The sequence below is a fragment of the Hypomesus nipponensis genome, chromosome 27 (assembly GCF_054491055.1).
Source record: "Hypomesus nipponensis isolate SF chromosome 27, ASM5449105v1, whole genome shotgun sequence".
In the NCBI taxonomy this organism is placed as follows: Eukaryota; Metazoa; Chordata; class Actinopteri; order Osmeriformes; family Osmeridae; genus Hypomesus; species Hypomesus nipponensis.
In genome coordinates, this window is record NC_140387.1 from 4,652,990 (window position 1) to 4,674,765 (window position 21,776).

The 21,776-nt window shown below is 45.6% G+C and overlaps 1 protein-coding gene across 3 annotated transcripts in view; it reads left to right on the forward strand.

Moving 5' to 3' along the window:
- The first annotated feature begins 9,505 nt into the window (after window positions 1-9,505).
- The window catches only part of sfswap (splicing factor SWAP), a 55,565-nt gene continuing 43,294 nt past the window's right edge, over window positions 9,506-21,776 (forward strand). The window contains exons 1-7 of one of the 3 annotated variants that reach the window (XM_084693672.1): window positions 9,506-9,865; window positions 11,392-11,555; window positions 12,388-12,519; window positions 14,710-14,789; window positions 17,082-17,307; window positions 17,788-17,885; window positions 19,407-19,581. In XM_084693672.1, coding sequence (XP_084549798.1) covers window positions 9,666-9,865; window positions 11,392-11,555; window positions 12,388-12,519; window positions 14,710-14,789; window positions 17,082-17,307; window positions 17,788-17,885; window positions 19,407-19,581 — 1,075 coding nt within the window. In that variant the 5' untranslated portion in view covers window positions 9,506-9,665. Of the gene's footprint in view, window positions 10,924-11,391; window positions 11,556-12,387; window positions 12,520-14,709; window positions 14,790-17,081; window positions 17,308-17,787; window positions 17,886-19,406; window positions 19,582-21,776 lie in introns of all 3 variants that reach the window. The other 2 variants (XM_084693673.1, XM_084693674.1) reach the window with 2 other exon arrangements.

Consider the following 21,776-nt stretch of genomic DNA (forward strand, 5'->3'; position numbering starts at 1 on the left):
CTCAAAGGAGCGCTGAAACCCTGACGCAATGTCATCATCCCTTGTGGATGGAACTGGTGGCAGAAGGAGCCCCGCGACGCCCCCAACGCCATCTAAGCGAAGCTCCTCTGAAGTGCGGTAGCTGTGAGACACACTGGCAGTCGCCACTTGCTAGAGTGTCACGTCTGTTGCCAAGTACAAAGTCCCGCCACTCATCGTCCTCTGATCTCACAACTGTCTGAGAGGGCCCTGCGAGCTCATTACTGCTGTTAGATCGCCTGTGTGCCAGCCCACCTCAGCCCAGGAACGGCGTGATGAGAAGGGGCCAGTGCCGCAGAGGTTCGGGAGGATTCACCGCAGCACACACAAAAACAGACGAAGAGAAGACGCACACTAGCATGTGAGCAGTAACATTGAAACACACACAATCGGAGGGAGAAAGAGAGACCACACAGACAGAAGCAGACACGCACAGCTCGTTTGAATTGCATGAACATCCCGACAGCTCCGCGAAGCTTGTTGTGTTTATTTCTTTATTTTGTCACAAAAACATCCCCCAGGTGTCCATGGTGGTTAAGCTACTTTGACATTTAGCTGAGTAAAGAGGGCTGTGTGCACTTCCAATCCACTTTTGAAACGTGAAAATAAGGAATGCAGTAGCGTAGTCCAAGTTTTTGTAGGTCTAACAACCCCGAAGACCTCTTTGACCATTTGTTTTTATTCTGTGAACTCTGCTAAAATACTGTATGTCTGTGCAGATGACAGGCCGTGCTCTCTGTGGTATGTGATGTGCCCAACTCTACGCTGCATTAAGCCCTGTCTCTCCACACTTCTGGGGCCATCTGGGGAAACAGATTCCTCCGGCAGAATATGCTCATCCATCTCCCTCCACGATGTTTAGCTGTGTTTCGTAATGCTTCAGTGTTACTCTTTACTTGCACACACATAAAATGTCTAGCAATGTAAAATGTCCTTTTAAGCACTGGGACCAGTCTCGACACAAATGACAGGTGTTCTCCATCTGTCTGTCCTGTGTGAGCAACTATTAAAGACAGTGGAGGATACGTCACTGAGTATAACATTGTTAACTGTTTTCATTAAAACATTGGTTAAATACAATCTGACAGATGGATGTGAAATTACACAAACCCTACAGAAAAATAGGGTTTTTTCAGAGACCTGTGTTCTGCACCTCTCTCTCGCCAACCGTCTCTGGAGGAGGGGATCCCTCACTGAATTGCTCCCAAGATTTCTTAAATAATTTTTTCTAGGAGTTTTTCCTTGTCTTCCTTGAGGGTTTAGGTTGGTTGAGGGGCAGTTTGATGGGCATAGGGGAAGCCCTCCGTGACATTGCTTGTAAAAAGGACTATACAAATGAATGTTGATTTGATTTTGATTTAATTTGGTACGTGATGCTTTTTTCATAGGCTTCAGCTGGACTTTTCTCTGAATTTGTCTTTAAGAGTGAAAGTCTACTTCTTAATTTAGAAAGCAACACTGGCAGATTGAAGAAAATGGTAGCATGGAAGGGTGTGGAATCAAAAGGACTCTCCATTGCACTCAGAAAGAGAACTGAAAGTCATTGTGCGTGAAGTTTAAGACTGAATGATGTGGAGGCCATCAAATACATCACCACACCGTCTTGCACCAAACCACCTCAGTCTTTTGATCAATATCACTCCTTCTCGCATTGTGAGTCTCCATGTCTTTTGGCAGTGCCTCCTTAATAAACAGAATTTCTAAAGAGCTTCTGCTCACTCCTCTCAAACGAAAAGCCCTTATGGGCTGTGCCGACCTGTGCCACACCAGCTGGATGCTCACAGACACGTTAATAAAATATTAACATCTCCTGCATCAAGATCCAACTGAAAGCATCCCCCCCCCCCTTCTCTCCTCTCTCCCACTCCAAACAGGCACCCCATGGCTGAGAGGTGTGAATGGGGAGAGAGGGCCAAGGGGCCCAGTCTGGCCACCGGATCCGAAGGCTCCGGCTCTTGGAGATAGAATGCTAAGCAAACACCGCTTTAATATGTCATCATAATTAGATAAAGAGCATGGCTAAAAGCCCTCCGAGATACCAGTGAGTGAGCCAAGAGCAAACAGTCGACTGCTGTGATCCCTTTGAAGGTGTTGAATGCTGCTATGTTGATGTCTTTAGAACGTCATTGTTTTTTAATTCAACTTTCATTTGTACGGATTCTTCTCATTAAGATGAATTTGTTTTTCAAGAAAGACCTGTTTTGACCATAGCAGGGGGAATCATGCTGCACACGATACTGACAAGACAAGAGAGACACATATTTATACAAATACACAATGCATAAATACCATATCATTATTCAAATCAACTGTACTGAAGGGAATTTCATCCTCCCATGAATATTAACATCGATCAACTATTTAAACGTCATCAACATGACTACATTATCCAGTTTTAACATTTTCAGGAGAAAATTTCAGAACCATGGAGCAATGTAACTGAAATCTCTGCTCCTGTGACCTGTTTTAATCCTTGATGCTGAAGCAAATGAGAATATGGCCATCATTTATAATTGTTAAATGACCTGATTAAAAAAAGGAACAGCGATAATGAGGAATTTCACCCAGGACGGCCTTATAAACCACTGTTAAAGGCTGCTGAGGGTCAATGAAGATAAGCCAGATGCTGCAAAAATCTTAATGGCGTTTTAAACGTTTTTGCTTTGTGATAAACCCAAGGACCGAATGCACCAAATCAAGAGCAGAGCAGCATAGAGGCATAGGCTCATAGGCTACACAGTATGTAACATCACCAAAATCTAAAATCATCAGGTACATTGTACAAGCTCTTTCCTGGCCTCCAGGGAAACCAGTTTTTCAAAGGTAATAATAGCCAATTTGCAACTTGCGCTTTCTTATCAAGTCTTCTACAGAACGGCGAAGCTCAGCTTGTCATGAACCGACACTCATGTGACGCATCGACATCATGCAGTAACGGTGCTTCTCATTGCAGGGTAAGGGGAAACTGATGCATCAGCTTTTACTTTTGTTTGTTTTGTTTGTTTTTGTTTGCGTGTCAATATGAAAAGCCTTTCGATATGTCATCTCGTTTCAATCTCGGTGCTACTCGATGGCTGGATTTTCTCAAGGGACATGTGTATCCTATGCGTCGCACTTTTAGTTTCTTGGATGAAATGTTTTGGACTAATCTTCGACATCATCAGACTTGAATGATGTAAGGATAAGAATTGAAATATTTTATCTTTCATATTTACTTATGTGCACACTTATTTATGCATTGGAGACTGAATAATTCAAATTCCATTCTGTTCGACTTTGCAGCGCTCCTGAGTTGACTCCATTTAAGACTAGTGTGAAGACATCAGGAAAACAAAACAATTCATAATAATAACACAGTTTCATCATAATTTATTCAAACTGTCCTCTGTTCAGAACGTTCAATGAAAATGCAGACGATCTGTTTACACAGTGTGGAACCCAGATCCATTTTACGGTAATCAAAGTTCACCGACTGCATAAGTGATTGGTGCGCCCCCACGTACGTAGCTGTCAATCACAATGTCACGTCTGTGAGCCGCTGATCTCCCCCTCAGGATCCTGACGGCCGTGGAGACACACGCCTCCCCCGCTGTCACAGCTGTCTGGGGACAAAGAGAGACAAGGCAGGTGACGTGCCACAGATGACTGACACAAAGACAAGGCTCGCAAGTAGATTAATTTCCTCAAGCGGCACATAGGCCTAGAGAAAAGTCATTACTTTTATACTGGTATTGTAGCAGTTTTTATTTATTTTATGCTGTCAATGTGTTGAATGTACAACATCCTTCCAAGAAGCGCAGTAATCATTCACTGGCATGCCTTGTTTTGCTGTCATATTGACGGACATTTCTGGATCAGTAAGAGGTAGACATGCAGAGGTGCTGAGGGAATTGATTATATGATTCAAACCATCCCTTCTCCAGATCAATACATTCATTCCACATGCAAACATGGACAAACTGGGGATGCACTGTATATAGAACAGCCCTTGAAGATACACATACCATTTGAGAAATGCTGCATGCAAAGCTAGGATCACGTAATCAGCACCAGCAAAGGCCGAGCAATCTGTCAACAGCCTGTGAGTTGTTTGTGTGTTAAATCCAGGATATCGATTAGCTCTCACCCAGGGGCAACTCAGTGTCTCAGCATAAAAACGGCCATTGCATCAGCGTTCAAAGAATGTTAGCCTGCTTTTTATGGACAATTTTAAAGGAGACTCCCCTCCTGAAGATAACTGGACATGCGTAAAGCTAAGAAAGTCAATACTTTTTTTCAAAGCTGTCCAACATTTATACCTCCTGAGATAAATTTTAACCTTATTAAAGTTATTGTTGCAGAGGGCAGAGAGGGTAATGAAATGCTTACCCGCTGCAATGTTAACATTTGAGAAATATGTAGATAATAGACATACATTAAAAAAACAGTTATTTGCCACGAGTAAAGAATCACAATTTGTATTGACCTGGATTAACCTTTGGCTGGAGGCACATTTTCCATTTTCTGCTTCCTAATTCTCGCAGCATTATCGCTCCTGCTTGAGAAAAAAACAGTGTTCGAAACGATCTATGACTTGGGGAGAAATTCTTGGGGAGAGGCTTTTGAAAACACATACACTTATTGAGGGTCCCAGACACCCCCCAGTCCCCCCCCCTCTCAGACCCCCTCCCAGGACAGACACCATGACACAGAATAGCAACATTAACGACAGACAACATGGGAATATAAAAGGCCAGAACAATTAGTCTGCATTTCCTTTCCTACACAGCATGTTATAACTGTATGGGATGTTTGGACATAGCCAAAAACCACCCTAACCTTGGGGAAATTAAATTAACCAATATCACATGTTACTCTGGACACCCGGAATTCAGAATTCAGAATCTTTCCGCTTCAGTCCATTCCAAAATAACGATTGTTTGAACATTCTCTCCAAGTCAAGGCTGTTAATTAACAGTACAGAGAGAAAGTGCCAGGGGCTAATTAGCTGTAATTCATATGGTAGCTGAGCCTAACCTGTTAAATCGGCCCTCCGCCTTCATACCCACGATTAATTCCTCCCTCTATCTGGCTGCAGGGTAAACACTGAGATATGACACTAACACAAGATCATCCGTTTGCTTGCTTCCGCCAAGGATGTGATGTCAAATAGGCCATGCTTACACACAGACAAACACACACACAAGTAAAAAACATTCGCAGCCATCAAAGTAGAGTTGGAAATCTCTGCCAGACAGTTGACCATAAAATGGGGAGAGATTGATGCAAAATATGTTTCATTCCACATCCCCAGTTACTTTGCAGCGATATGGTGATATGGAGTATCATGCTGCAAAGAGCAGACATCCTAGTGGAGACATGAAACTAGATATTTTGATTCTATCTGGTCCACATCAGACTTTAGTAATTTCTTTGGACACGTTTTCTCATCTGTTTGGCCTCTTTTTTCCTGCTTGGTACATGTTGACATTTTTATGTTGTGAAACAAATAGACGTATTGTGCTAAAAAACCCTTCCATCGTGACTATAAACTATGTTCGATCAAATATTCTCCACTGAGCTTTTCTTTGATAAACACTAATTAAATGCAACAGAAGGAATGAAAGGGCTGAGCTCGGTTTGGTGTTGCGGGTGTTCAAGGGATTTGGATGAAGAGAGAGAGAGAGAGAGAGAGAGAGAGAGAGAGAGAGAGAGAGAGCCATACTGGTGCCGTAGAGGAGGTTAAAAGGAACATTTGAGTTTGACTTTTTCCTTGTAAGATTATGACTGCACACTTCTATGCTCAGAGTTCTGCTCTGCCTGTGTGCGTATGTTCAAAGGCCTCCACTAATAAACCACAGCTCTATTCGAAAAGGCAGGTCATGTCTCTATAGGGGAGGCCTGCATTCTGAAATGCACAGTAGTATAAATAATCAAATTTGAAGTTCTGATTAAGAAAGGGGATATGTCAGTGTCTGAGTGTGGTCAGTGCGTATTTAAGCTAGTTCCTGGGAGAAGGAGAGAGAGCAAAGAGAGAGAGAGAGAACTGTGAAGACAGAAAGACAAAGTGTGTGTGTGCATTCATGCATGCCTCCACAAGCCTGTGTTCACCTCTCCGGCTGATGGACTGGGGTCCCTGGCAGCCTGGGACTGCACACACACTCACACACACACACACACACACACACACACACACACACACACACGCACCCTGGCAGAAGCACAAGCCTTGGGCTGGAGGAGGCCGTTATTTATCTTCCCAGGCCTTATCTGCCGTTTCTCCAAATGAGATGCTATCTCGAACAGTCTAATCTGGTTTCCAGTCACAGCATTTAACGCCCTTGGGAGGAGAGACTATGTCGCCTGTCAGGACTCATTGTTCCACCGACCAAGAGGAGGTGAGAACAGGTGAGAACAGGTGAGGGGGGGGGGCAGATGGGTGAGGGGAAAGAGAAGAGAAGGGAGTCATTTAGGAGGAGGGTAAGTAGGACACCAAGGAAGAGAGAGTTGAGGAGAGAAAGAGAGGTGTGTGTGTGACATGTGAGAAAGAGAGTGGGAGGTATCACAGAGAGCAAAAATATTGATGGACATGTGTAAAGAAGGGGTGATAAAATGTGCGCGGACATGTGCTTGGGCATGCGGGGAAAGTCTGCGCGTGTCTGCTGACTTAACGCAGCATCGTGGCAGCAAACGTGGCTGCCCAGAGAGCTAAACCATAAAGAATGTAATGGTGAGGAGAGGTCATCTATATTTCTCAACAGATAGACAGACAGACTGGAGAACAGAGCAGAACAGGGCACAGTGTGAACAGGACAAGAGAGGTGAACCAATAGGAAGAGAGATCTGTAGCCACGCTCCTCAGTTCACCTAGGCCCCGGAGGACTGCTGGAGGGCTGTCTGTGATCTGAAAGCATTTTCAAAAGGACTGAGCCTCAGCCAGACACAAAACATCCTGACACTGACACCATTAACCTCCGATTGATTAACATTTGTGTACCATTAGCCTGCATGCCCATCAGACAAAGCCATTTGGAAAAAATAAGACTAGAAGCCTGGTCATGTTTTAGCTTTTATCAGGTGAGTGCTTTTCCTTCTCTCTTTTCATAACCATTAGAAATCGGGGTGCCAAAGAGAAGAATCATTTCCCTTCCACCGTGTTTTACAGATTGATAAAGCCGTCTCCATACTTTTTTATTCTCATTATTCTGGTACAAGGAGATCATAGTTTAATCTTTCCAGATAACGGGCTGGATTTTTTTAGAATTCTTTGGGGCAAAATCTGGCCTTTCTATTCTTGAGACTTATGAATGTGCACCTTGTGGTGAACCTTCTTAACTGTGACTCGAATACGTTTTGGAAAACAGCTGAACCAAAGTATGAATTTTCAGTTTCCTCATATTTATGGACCTAAAAGTATTCTAAGTGTCATGCTGAAATATTTCAACACAAAAGCAGGATGTTTAACCAATATGGTTAGGCTACCATTGATCTGGGAAACACTGATCTGAAACACTGATCTGGGAAAAAAAAACATCTCCCTCTCTCATGTTTCTTATGCATAAGGTACAAGACAGGTAAAAAGGACAGCTAGTATTAAAGGATGTGCTTGTTTACAGTAATCAATTTGCACACTGGAAATGCAAACAGGAGATAAAGCAAGTAAGTATAATTCACTTTCTTAGATAAGCATAAATCATATTTGACATTTTTGAACCATCCTCAGTAGTAATTTTGACCTTTCCTGCCTATTGTCAAGCATAACATCAATGGACCAAGCGCAAATTACATGCAGATATATAATGCAGGTGTATTATACAGAAAATTGATTTTACATGCTGGTAGGTTCCCTATTAAAAATCACTCTTGCAGAACGAGGCAATGCAAACATGTATTGAATAGACTTAGCATAACATTGTTGGTAGTACAAGAAACTGCAACGGCCTTTATAAACAATGCATGTTGATTTTAAACATCATATGCAATGTTGTCTGGAATAAAATGAAGGTCAATTCACATATGAGGTCAACAGAAACATGTCTATGATCTTACGGCATGAATTTAATGTTTATAAATTAATCAGTAATCAGTACCCATGCTGTGGTATGACGGTAATTGTATACAATAACAAATAAATAAATCTGTTTGATGATGTCAACCTATATAGAGTTCATTCAAATAATATTACACATCAGCCTGCGACATATTTCAAGTATTAGAATTCTTCAAAACCTTTTGATCACCACACTAATAATAATAATAATTTGTTTTTTCACAGCGCTTTTCTAATACTCAAAAGTCGCTTTACATGTATGACTACAAGCAAAACAAGACAACAGTAAAATATAACGACAAAGGATTGAACAAAACAGACAACATAATATTATAAAGAAAACTAACATATAAGTCCAGTAGCGGAGGGGAGGGAGCAGGGTATGTTCAGGTGAAGGCGAGGTTGAAAAGGTGAGTTTTGAGGGATTGTTTAAATAGTGCTATATTGGGAGCTAGACGGATAGGGAGAGGGAGGTCATTCCAGAGGGAGGGAGCAGCAGCAGAGAAGACCCTGTCACCCCAGGTCCGGTGCTTAGTCCTGATGGTTTTTAGGGTGTTTGCGCCAGCAGACCTGAGGCAACGGGTAGGGGGCATGAAGGGGGGGAGGACAGAAAGGTAGGAAGGGGCCAGGTTATTTAGGGCTTTGTAGGTGGTGAGTAGTATTTTGATGTTGATCCTGTGTTTGACCGGGAGTCAGTGGAGGTTTTGGAGGACCGGGGTGATGTGTTGGTAGCGGCGGGTGGCGGTGAGCAGGCGAGCGGCAGAGTTCTGGTCATATTGGAATTTGTTGAGGACAGTGTTTGGAGAGCCATATAAGATGCTGTTGCAGTAGTCCAGTCTGGAAGTTATGAGTGTGGGAATTAAATGTGGTTGCACACTGGATACATCAGATCAGATTAAACTTCATTGTCATTACACAAGTACAGGTACAAGGTAACGAAATGCAGTTTAGGTCTAACCAGAAGTGCAATAGCAGCAAGTGCAGGATATACAGTGTAGTGCAATAAAGGATGGACAGAAGCTATCCGAAAAAAAGTGTAAAAGTGCAGTGGAAAGTGATTGCATATTACAGTATCATAGTAACATATACATATCTTACACATGCAATTGCAGTTGCTACAGCGTAAACCTCAACCAGAGCCTTTCAAAAATATTTGCCCATGGCTCGTGGCTCTGACTCAGCTACTCAGTCACGAGCTGAAAGCTTTCTCTTTCTCACCTTCTCGCGCTGCAAGCACGTCTCTTGCTGAACGTGTGGCACATTCGAGAACAATTGTATTTTATCTATGTTTCTTATAATATACAGGGAATCATACTTTAATATGTACATAAATATGGTATTGATGTATGAATTATATTAGAGGGGTAAACATCATATTTTAAAAAGGTAGTTTCTGCAAATATTTTAATCGGAACGAATCTGTAGATTCAAATCTCACATTGCTTTTGCCTACATTTCCATCATGGCTGCAAGGGGAAAAAACAATGTCTTACAAACGCGTTAGCTCTGGGATTCTGTCTTTGTGTATCTAAATGAAGCAAAACAAAGAAGACTAAAGAATAGCATTCACTCGAATACTTATTTATCTGTCCACTTTCGTAGCTCCTGTGATTTTGGAATGTTTCGGCGCGGCGCAGGAAAGAGGGATCACAACAACAAGCCGGTGAAAAAGGATGTGAGTGACAGCGATAAATATGCAGACCTCCTTGTTTTCGGCTATGCGTGCAAGGTGTTCCGAGACGACGAGAGGGCTCAATTCCACGAGCATGGCAAACATCTTATCCCGTGGATGGGAGACAAGGACATCCTGATTGATAGGTCGGTTGAACAAACTCAAAAGGAACCGTTATCCTAACCAACTTTCCTACCCTAACCAGCTAGCTAACGTTAGCATGCCAGCTAACGTTAGCTTATCACTATAATGTATTTTGAACTGAAGGGGACAGCTCCGATGTTATTTTACAGAAGGCAACATGTTAATTAACATCTGACATACATAACGCTGTTGATAAAACATCCATTTATTTAGTTTGCGTTGAGTGTGAGTTCAAAGAATGGCTTTTAGGTTTTAGGCCCGATGTTAACATGTCAAGACGCATTGTCCTTTCCAGTTGAGACCGGGCTCTGCTCAGCTGCCAATCCTGCTGGTCATTCTGCTCTCCGCTTACTCTTCCGCCAGTGTCCTGGTGCCGCAGGAAGGCCAATGCGTCTTGACATGTATGAGGAATTTGCTCTGGTAGTTTCATTGTACAAATATAAGCGGTTTATATGCAAAGGTACAATGATACCAAGCTTTGGAATGTTCTGCCGTAGGCCTGTTAAATGAAGTTTTCTTCGCTTCGTATTTTGGACATCTTATGTGACTATGGTGAAGACCACCAGAGCACTTTCAACAAAAAACAACTGTAGCCTACGCCTATGTGTGCAATCTTGTGTATTTATGCTCATGTTTAATAATAATGTAAGAATGTTGACAATGTACAGCTGTTCTCCACTAGCTTATATTTTTGATCCTCTAACCAAACTCTCTTACAGGCAGTGGGACATTGTATTGCTATTTTCCCATCCATGTAAACTGTTCCTTTAGGAACTTTGGAAACAAACTCCCTTTTCTATTAAACCGGGAGCTGGAATCCTTTTTGTTGGCCTCCGCAGTCCTTCTGAGCCTACCTCCTATTTCCAATGTATGTGTGTGTGTCTCTCTGTCACGTAACATAGACCTTATGTCCCCAGCGAGGTAGGCTAAGGGGTCCTGCCAGGCCCCGAATGCCAACCCCAGCATCCACTTCTCTCTTTCGATGAAGAAACTGGAACTGAGAGGTGGCGTAGAGGAGCGAACGCAGCAAAATATCGTCCGTTTGGGTTCTTACGGCTAGGTATTTATGTGCTCGGGTTTGTGTGGATTGTACCCTTTTTTACAGATATAGAAGGATTGATGTGTTATAGGGGGGAAAGTTGAACCCGGTAAGGTAAGAGGAGAGTTGTTTTTTTCAATTTTTTTTCTTTTCTCGATTTATTTTTGTGACCATGACACAGGGATGGTTGAGAGAGGAACGCAACACTGCCAGTAAGCTTCCTAGTTAGCCTCCTAGCAAAGTATACATAGGCTCATGTCGGGAGTTCTTCACGCTAGGCTACGTTTCAGTATTGCAACTAGATTTCGCAGTTCCAGCACTACCTACACACTCACTTATGACAGACATATTGTGACTGAGGTAGCACATCTGTTGTCGCTAAGCAAACTCTCGGCTTTAGGACAATCCCCCTATGTTATGACTAGGTCAGTGTTGTCTCAAACTCCCTGTCGGCTTCCTTCCCTCTAACCCCTTGTCCTTACCCGACAGGTACGATGGGCGCGGTCACTTGCATGACCTCTCAGAGTACGATGCGGGCTCGTGGAACCGAGACTACCAGCTGTCAGAGGAAGAGGCCCGGATCGAGACCCTGTGTGATGAGGAGAGGTACCTGGCCATGCATACGGACCTGCTGGAGGAGGAGGCACGACAAGGTAGGCTATGCACGTATACACACACCGCACGCACGCACGCCAGCTTATTTGAACTGCGTTTGCTCAGTTGACCGTAAGCTGTGCGAGCGAATAAACTGTGCCCATGAATTACAATGACGTGCGTCAGTCTGTGGGGATCTATGCCATCTGCTTGAGATGACAAGGAGGAGGCCCCAAAAAAGAGACAATAATAGTGATTCTTCATCTGATAACAGGCAAGCTACCAGATTGAATCGTTAAGAGGAATGTGCTAGTGCCCTCCTTAAACATGAATGTTGTTCCTGCGAGGTTTTTCAATAATACTCCTGCCGGTGGACGTCTCAAGTCTGTGTTACTTTCGCTTACAGCCCATTTCTCACATTCTCAATGCTGCTCTGGTCTGGTTTAGGTGAATAACTTGTCATTGAAGCACAAGCTTTTTCTTTATGTACACAACTCAGAGCCGACTTGTGTTAAATATTCAGTACCACACTGTCTGTTATTTTATTAGTGTTTCAACAACAACATCTATGAGCCGCCCTCCTCTACTTTTTCACTTCCTGTTCTCAGTTATTATTGGGCATCCTGTGACTCAATGGATAATTGAGCTTTTATCTATTTAGCTATTTTATTTGCTTTTCATATGTTATATGTGATAGTTTGATGCTTCTGGAACATGTCACGCTGGTCTCTTGTTTGTTAGAGGAAAAGCTTATGTAGAAGAAGAAACTTTACGACGGAGGACATCGTGCTCTTGTGAACAGTTTTGTAGTCCAGTAAATCCTTTGAAATTGCAATCAGTTGTACAACTATGCATGGTGAGCACACGATAACGGTCCTTTGTCTGTTCCAGAGGAAGAGTACAAGCGCCTGAGCGAGGCCCTGGCTGATGAGGGCACTTACAACGCCGTCGGCTTCCGCTACAGCGCTGACTACTACGACCCCTCACAGCCCACTGAGGAGGAGGAAGCCAACAGGGAGATGGGTAAGACACACACAAACACACATACACACACATGCACAGGCACATACACAGTCACCCAAACGCACAACAGACATACACATCGATATACACGCACACACACACACAGTCAGTCATTATGCGTTAAAAGAACACAGCGATAGTGCTGCAGCACGCCTTTTCCAAACCGCACACACAGAGCCTGTCTTCTCTGACCAGGCCTAAGGAAAGATAGAGAGCGTATGAACTCTCACACCCAAGAAACACACACACACACACACACACAGCAAAGGCCCAGACATAAACTTCAATAAAAACCATGCGATGAATTCTTTAACATAGTGGGCTCCCTCTGAGCCACATACACCACCATTTGAAGCCCAGAAGCGGCTGGAAGGCACACGTTCTAAGTTTCTCCCGTGAATTTGAAGCGGTTCTACAGGCCTGGACTGTTAATCACCCGAGAGGTTCATTCAGTCCCTGCCCTCTCTGCACAGCAGCACAGGCTTCCCCCACACACTGCCCATGTACCTGGGCCTAAAGCCTGTGTCTTCTCCCCAAAGACGGACCCGCAAACCACACATCGACGGTAATCCTATTCTGAAATCCCCCCCAACCAAAAACGAATAGCTTTGCCCACTCATGCATATTCATATGCACCTGTCCTCGCCCGGGAATTTTTGGACTTCGTCCTCAGCCCCAGGTACAGAGGGTCTGTTCGCTTGTTGGCTTCCAAGTAGCTTCCCCCCCCCCCCCTCCGACAGGACCGATACTTTGGAGCGGTGTCATCTTGACCGCCAGAGATGTGTGATGGCGGAGTAATTACAAAGGGAGTTTTCGGGCGCTGTATCTCATCTTTCTCTCTTTTGCCTCGCTGTACTCTTTTACTTTACTTCTTTACTTTTTGTGCTCCTCTTTCTTTCTTTCATCCCCCCTCCCCCCGTCTCTCTTTCTCTTCCTCTCTCTCCCCCCCTCCCCCACCCTCTCTCTCTCTCTCTCTCTCTCTCTCTCTCTCTGTGTCTCTCTCCCCCCTCTCTCTCCCCCCTCTCTCTCCCCCCCCCTCTCTCTCTCTCTCTCTCTCTCTCTCTCTCTCTCTCTCTCTCTCTCTCTCTCTCTCTCTCTCTCTCTCTCTCTCTCTCTCTCTCTCTCACACACTCCCCCCCCCCCCCCCCGTTAAAGTATTTTATAAAGTTCTGACAGTGGCTCTGATAGAGGACTAGTGACTGTAGTTCCAAGCCTGATCCGACCCTTAGAGGCTCTTGTCACCATTACAATCCGAACCAACCCTGTCCTAGTTCCTGTCTCCTCCTCTAACCAGGCCATTCCTCACCCGGGCTGAGCCTAGCTTCTGTTCTCAGCGGGGGGGAGGGGGGGAGGAATTACCAGCCTACCTGCAGCTGCTGAATAATAGATGGTTGAAAACCTGGCAGCAGGAAGCTCCGGTAGCTAGCACCCAGCTAGCTCGGGAAGAGACAGCCTAGCTGGGTACTGAGGGCTTGTCCCTTTAGCCCAGAGTCACCCGTCTCCAGTATTCATTCAGCAGAGCTAAAGCCTTTCTGAAACTCAGAGAGAGAAAGAGGGAGGGAGACGAGAGCAGACATGACGAACCAAACCTAAAGGGACGGTTTCTGATGGAGCTTTTTTTGTCTGGAAATGGTTGGCTGTTGAGCTCAGGAGACTGGCCCAGCCTCCGATTACATTAGCAGTAAATTGGCGTCCATTAAGAGTAACAAGGTGGAGGGGGAATGGGGGGGGGGGGGGGGGGAGATGGGAGGATGGGGTTGGGGGGGATGGGCGGGGATGAAGATTTGCCATGAATGTGCTCCCACCCCATTCATCTGTAGACTCCTTAAAGTGCACACCCGCATACATATTTGATCTCATTTCCCCAACCCTGTCCGCCTATTGTCTCCCACAGTGGAGAGACGGTGTGTGTGAGGGAAGGAGGAGGGGTGTGTTAGTGTGAACGCAGTGGCGCAGCGGAGGTGCCGTTGCAACAAACGCTGCAGGGACTGCCCGCCCGCCTCCGAAAAGTTACGCATGACGAAAGCTGACGGCTAAAGTGCCTCTGGCCGCGACGAGAGGAGGGGAGGAGGCCCGGACTGAGTGCTTGGGCCCTGAGCGAATGTGGGCCTTCCATCTTATTGTGTTCTCCCTCCCTCTTTCTCTCTCTCTCTCACCTGCTGCCTGCCCCCTCCCGCCCCCCCCCCCCAGCAGAGGAAGCCGAGTCGGAGGAGAATGAGGAACCGTTTGTCGCCCCCCCAGGCCTGGTCATCCCTCCGGATATGGAACTGGTAAGTCATCGTCGCTAACCCTTCACGACAGACTCCCCCAGGGCTACGGAACGGCCAGAAATACCTCCAACCTGGAACTTATGTAGCATAGCCTCTACCTTGGTGACGTCGGGGAGGAATATCTCAAATAAATAACGCTACTCTGAAAGACTGTCTGAAGAACAGACGGTCCATTCTGTCACCCGGACCTGCGGGTCAGCCAAACGTATAATAATATTGATGCCACAAACTGATCAGAGGGAAACCGGACGCCGGGTGACAGACGGTGACATAACGGGGGGAGATACCGAGATGGAGGTTGTTATTGTCACTGCCAGCCTGTCATCTCAGCATGACCCTGGTTATGGCACACACACACACACACACACACACACACACACCCTCCAGTGGTGCCTGACCTACATAGTGACCCTTCAGCCGCTCCTCTCTGCTCTCAGACTCCATCTCCCATCACACACCCGTGTGATCTCAGTCTCGCCCCCATGACTTCTCTTTTCTAACGAGCTTTCGATGCCAGACACCCAACCTGACCAATTGCTCCCATCCGTTCATTTAAAAGGCGGCAAAATTCCTCCGTCCGGCCTACGTTATTAATCTTGGCCTTCGCTGGTGATTCCTCTCCTTTATCACACGGCTGAGCGTTCAGCCAGGGGTAGGGAGGTTTGGCAGGGGGAGAAGTGGTTGCCACGACTCCATAAGGAAGAGTGTGTGTCCTCATCTATCTTCCTAATGGCCGCGAGGTTATTTGTTGGGTCTTTTAAGGAGCGTAGGCCGTTCAGCCCCTCTGAGGATCAGCATGCAATAAGGCCGCGTCGCAGCCGGATGCCGCGGTGCCCAAGGCCCGCCAGCCCGCCTCAAAGTTTTTATTCATTATTCATGATTTTCATCTTGATGAGAAATGTGTGTTATTTCCAAGATTGTTGCTCTTATTTGCCCCCGTGCTCTCTGGCTAGCAGAAGGAGAATGATAACTAGGAGGATTAATCATTGAAAGTACAAGTCAGAGCAATATTGAATAATGTATCACGTCCGGTCCCACCGATTTCCATTTTGGATGTGTTTTATGGAGGTTTGGGAGAAAAAGCGAGATGAGAAACTTCTCAACTCTCGTGTGTTGTATGAAAGTGATTCATCCTGTTTCTGTCACCGTCGAATAGTGTTAAAGGGGTCATTGATTGCAGAACCGAATTTACCTTGTCACAGTTGAATAACGACAGTTCACTGGGTAAAATGGACACAGCGAACCCCTAAGTCCATTGACAGTTCGGTGGCTCTGGTCTGTACCTTGGTCACGTCCCAAAATTTGCTGCGCGCTGCTCTGTGTACTTCCACAGAATTACAAAGAAGAACGTTCTTCTAGCATATTGCAAATGGACTACAGTGGTAAATGCAGTGTTCCAGGCTGTGCAGGGAATGCTGACACTTTTCAGAGTCTTCCTAAGGAACCAAAGACTCTGATGAGCTGTGATGTTTGTCTATGAGAAGATCTCTGTGCAGTTCGACCCTCAATTACCCGCAGGATTTGCTATGAAGCTGTCGCTGAAAAGAGGTGCTGTTCCGACCTTATGTTCATCACAACCGCAAGCTGTATTACGATGTTGTCGCTATTAGCAATGCAGTTCAAGATTCAAGATGCATGTTTGTCCAGATCTATTTTTCAGCAAGATAACTGGAGCTAACTGAAGCCGAGTTGAATCACGATAGTTTGTTTGCTAAGCCGTAGTGCTAACGTTACACACCTAAGTTGATCCTGTTTGCTTCGACAACAGAAGTGGAAACAACTAACGTAATAATTTCAAATTATATCTAGTCAATCTCTTGAAATCAGTGTTGTGTAGACACAATAGATTTAGTTGTACGTTTTTATTTCAAGTCTCCAACTTCTTGTTTCAGTGAGTGTTGTTGGCCGTGTTGTTCCGCAGCTTCGCTCGTTGTAAACCAACCAATAAGTGTGCAGCTCATCTATATATTAATAGCATGACCATAAAAGGAGAAAACCTAGCGTTTTTTCCTGGGATAAATTCACAGGAAGCATCAAGGGGCATAGAAGAGCCCCCGGGCCATTTTCAGCCCAACCAATGTTACATAACCTATTCGGAGACCGAAAGGAACAGTGTGAAATACTCCCAAAAAACAGTCAATAACCCCTTTAACTTTTCAAAATACGGTAAGATTTCACCCAGGACCATCGTGAATCTGGCAGTCAACCCATCCTTTTCGTCACCCATTTGAGTGACACTTCTGTTGTGATCACGTGGTTGAGATGGTTCTTTATGTCCCGCCTTCTCTACAGCCGGCGACCACCAAGACCCACGCCATCATCGAGCGGACCGCCAACTTTGTGTGCCAGCAAGGGGCGCAGTTTGAGATCGTGCTGAAAGCCAAGCAGTCTGGGAACTCCCAGTTTGACTTCCTGCGTTTCGACCACTACCTGAACCCTTACTACAGACACATCCTCCGCGCCATGAAGGACGGCCGCTACGTCCGACCCTCTGACAGCAAGCAGGACCAGTCTCAGGGTATGGGGCACACACACACACACACACAGTACTCGTAAGTGGGCTTCCAGAATATGTCACTTTATGTTGATACTACGATAGTCACTGCACTGGACTTAATAATACACAATAACATAACATTTCATAATGGCTTCATACTGTATGTATATTAAGGATTATTTATGGATTTTAGGATGTTTATAAGAATGTTAGCTCACATCTGATTATGATTATTTATGTTGAAATGAGAACATATACTTGTTATAAATGAATAAATAAACTGAACTACCATCTACTCATCTCTGTACACATTTGATGTGTAGGGACAGTGTCATGCTTCATGCTGGAGCATACACACCATGCAGTATGTAAATGCCTCGATGTTATTCTGTCCTGCGTTTGAATAATGCAAGGAGATGACATGACTTTGGGTGTTTTAACGGAGGTTTCTTCAAACATTTACAGAGCTCTGCCTGTGTTTCCCCCTCGGTTTCTCTCTAGAATCCCAGTCCGATTCAGACGACGACGGCGACGGCAACTACCTCCACCCGAGCCTGTTTGCTCCGAAGAAGAGCTCTCGTCTGGAGGAGCTGATGAAGGTAAAGGCATCACCTAACCCCCCCCACACACACACACACACACACACACACAGACACACACACACTGACACACACACACACACACTGACACACACACACACACACACACACACACACTGACACACACACAGACACAGACACACACACACACACACACACAGACACACAGACACACACACACACACACACACAAAGCCAGTTCAACTGTAACACTCACACCAACCCCAGATAACACAGAGGGATTTATCACGTGTCCTGGCGCCATTTCACAATTAACGAACAAGAAAGGAAATGGACAGAATCTGAATTTGGTTTATTCGCCATGCATGTAATACAAACACAGAATTGACTGTGGCAGGGAGGTGCAAACACTGAACATATACGAATCTTAAATTAAGTAAAGGTACAAAAGTTTAACTATTCCTAAGAATAAAACAATTTAAATATAAAATAAAATATACATATACGAATAAGAATGAGCAGCTTGAGTGGTCAACATAGTGTAATCAGATACTGGGTTAAATAATGAATGAATCCTTGGGAGTCATTACCGGGTTGTTCACCACCAAAGATCCATTTTGTTTTCATCCATCTTCATAGCCTCTCATTGGACAAGTCTGGACTCTCGCCATTAGATAAATGAGCACATGCACTGTAGGGTTGGTGTTCTCTCCTGTCAATTAAATTCACCTGTTCTCTTGGCGTTCGTTCTCGTAGGTTAAAGGAATGTCTTGAGACGCTATCTCACCTCAGGCCATGATCCGAGCTGTCATCCGTAGAACAGAGTCGACCCTATAATTTCTTAATTAAAGCTTGTTCTGCATAATTTATGTGGTTTAACCACCAGCTAATTGAGATGGATCTGTGTTTTTATGTTAAGGGCTCATACGTTTCTGAATTAGAAGAGCATTAGTATTACATTGCAAAATTCACAGGCGTAATTGGGCCTGACTTCAAAGGACTTTTAGTTGTTGTTTTTTTTTTTTGCCCTCCTTTTAGTTGTGGCTAAGGACAAATTACTATCAGGTCTTTTCCCCTCTCCCATATCTTAATTTAAAATTCTGGATTTTAATGAGTGCTGCTTGTTGTCATTCGGAGTGAGTTACGCAGGGTAAATGGTGAGATAAAAGGCTTTTAAATATATAATCTGATTTTCTCTCTAAATAAAAAATAAAAAGGCACTTTTTCCATTGCTTCGTTTGACTTCAAACCTGAATATCAAGAGCTACATCTTTCTTTAAGAACTTTGAAGTTGGGTCTTTGAAAAGGTTTGGATAACTTTGCCAGAATAACTATTTGATTTTCACAGGATTTCACAGAATTTCACAAGATTTTCCATCCATAGGACTGAGTCGATAGACAAGCAACTGCCACACTATTTGACACCTTTCAGTGTTTTTTTTTTAATCATCCTACATCAATCAAATCCTGAAATAATGGTCTCTCTTCTTCCGCTCTTAAGAAGAACAAATGGTGTTGCTAATTGAAAACCTTTCCTTGGTGGGTTATTTGGTGCCGCAGCCTCTACAAGTCATGGACCCCGACCATCCCCTGGCAGCGCTGGTGAGGAAAGCCCAGCAGGAACGGAACGGAGCCGCCGCCGCGGCCGCTGCCGCCGCGGCCGCCATGGTAACCCGTCTGGAGGAAGTGGCAGAGCCAGCTGTGACCACGACACCAGCAGAGTACACTGCTGACTGTGAGTACACTGTCTTTTATTTCTTTATATATTTTTCTTTATATTTTCTTAATTTTTATTTTGTACGGGAAAAAGTGTGAAATCTAGTACCTGAGGGGGGGGGGGGGGGGGGGACACACCGCATGAGTTTCTGTTAGTTTCCGTTGACTTCCACTCCATTTATTTCTTCTTGGCTTCTCAGATAGGAGAGCTTCTTGTCAGGAATTGGCCACTGAACCAGAAGCTGTTTAGACTGAAACCAAACACAACACCCATCCCCCGCGGGAAAGAATCACTCTGCATGAACTTCTGAACTGAGTTCAATACTAAAACACTGGTCAATACCAGTTTACAGTGGATTCTTCCAATGTTTTATTGAGTGCTTGTTTGTTTTGACATTTTTTTATGATGGTTATTTTTTTACCCGGTCTCAGTCTTGAACATGTTTGTGGAAGCAGCATTCTCCTGCCTCCTTCGTTCGTTGACTCTGGTGTTGATGTTGGCTCTGCTTGGAGCACTGCTGGAGAGAATCCAATGCTGCTGGTTGGCAGAGCTACAGATTGGTTTGCTGCTTCTGCTAGCAGTCTCCGGTTCCTTTCTACACACACTCACGCAATCTCTCTCTCCGTCTCTCTCCGTCTCTCTCCGTCTCTCTCTCCCCCCCCCCCTCTCTCTCTCTCTCTCTCTCTCTCTCTCTCTCTCTCTCTCTCTCTCTCTCTCTCTCTCTCTCTCTCTCTCTCTCTCAAACCCACACAATATGTCTCTGGCTTGGCTCAGTTGCATGTAGAGGTTACTTTGCCCCTCATAGGCACTTTAGCCTAAGCGACACACTCCGAAAAAGTGCTGTTCTCGTAGGAGGCCTGCACCGCCCTTGCAAACCGAACTAGCAGTAGAACCGCAGATGCACAATCAGCATATCATTTCTTGCCGTGTAACTCTCTCACGTTGGCTCCCAGCTGGGTTTGACAGGCTGGGCCCCCACAGACGACCTCGCAAGACGCCCGCTCCTCTTGACTCCCTTTTTGTCTAAAGAATCCCAAATCAATCCCCCCCCCCAAAAAAAAGTCTCCCGTCTTTTTTAGAGAAGACGGTTTATGCTGCGCTGGCTCGAGTGGTCTTCGTCATCCACGCAGGAAGAGCTCCACCGCGTTCCGTTCCCGAGGTTCAGGAGGAGAACGCCCCTCGTCCCACCCTCTCGCTCCCGTCATCCTCCCCCCCACCACCACCAGACGCAGACACAGATCCGCAATGTTCCCGGCTTAAGCCGACACGATCATCCTTTTCGGGCGGGGGAGATTCAGCCCCTTGAAGATCTGGGTCTTCTCGATTGTCGTCGCTCGTCGTAGCCGTTCGCTGTGAGAGGCGGTGGGGAAAACCCCGGACCTGCTTCACATCAGAGGCTCCGGAGAAGCAGACTGCTCAACATGATCCTCCTCTATCATTCCATGAGCCCTCATGTCGAACGTGAATGACTTGAGGGAGGATGCTTCGGTATGCTTTAAGAGTGTGGGCTGTTCAGAGCAGTCCTCTGGCGTGCAGCACGCTCGCTCGCCGTTTTGAGCTCTTTTTATCGCTTTGGTATTTGTCTTGCCCCCTCGGGGGGTTGTGCTGGTGTCGTCTAATTGGTCTCAAAGTCCTTCCTTCCATGCTATTGATCTGCATACTGCCACTCAAACTGAGGCGTGTCGCATTCGCATCGTCTCCGATATGACAGCTTTTCCCTGTTCCGTAAGCCTAGGGGGAGGCGTTTCGTAATCGCGCCGTGAAACCCCTCCCTCCGGGCTACGAGCTCCCCATCCGGTTGGTGCCACTCAAACCGGGTGTTCGGGATGAATATTCCGAAAATGTCGAATTCCGGCTGTGGTCTGACCTCCAGGGGTGGAAGTGGAGTCGGCCATCTGCAGGCTGGATGTTTGGTGGCACACAGAGTTCACCCCCCTTGGTACGGAGCCCTCAGACGTGCGGACATCCGTCCGCGACGACTCTTGAGGCCGCCTCCCCCGCTTTTCCAAGTCCCGGAGCTCCGTTTCTGCCACCCTCGACGCTGCGGTACCCAACCCACGTTCCCTCGCACAGGCTCATTGGACTCCGCCGCTCCGTGAATACTGATATCTCCATTAACGCGATTTACATGCCTCTGCACAGGCAGCTGCAGCGTCCGACCTCTGAACTGTGCTGCATCTACCAATGAGTCAGTCCCTAGCGGAGCGACGCTA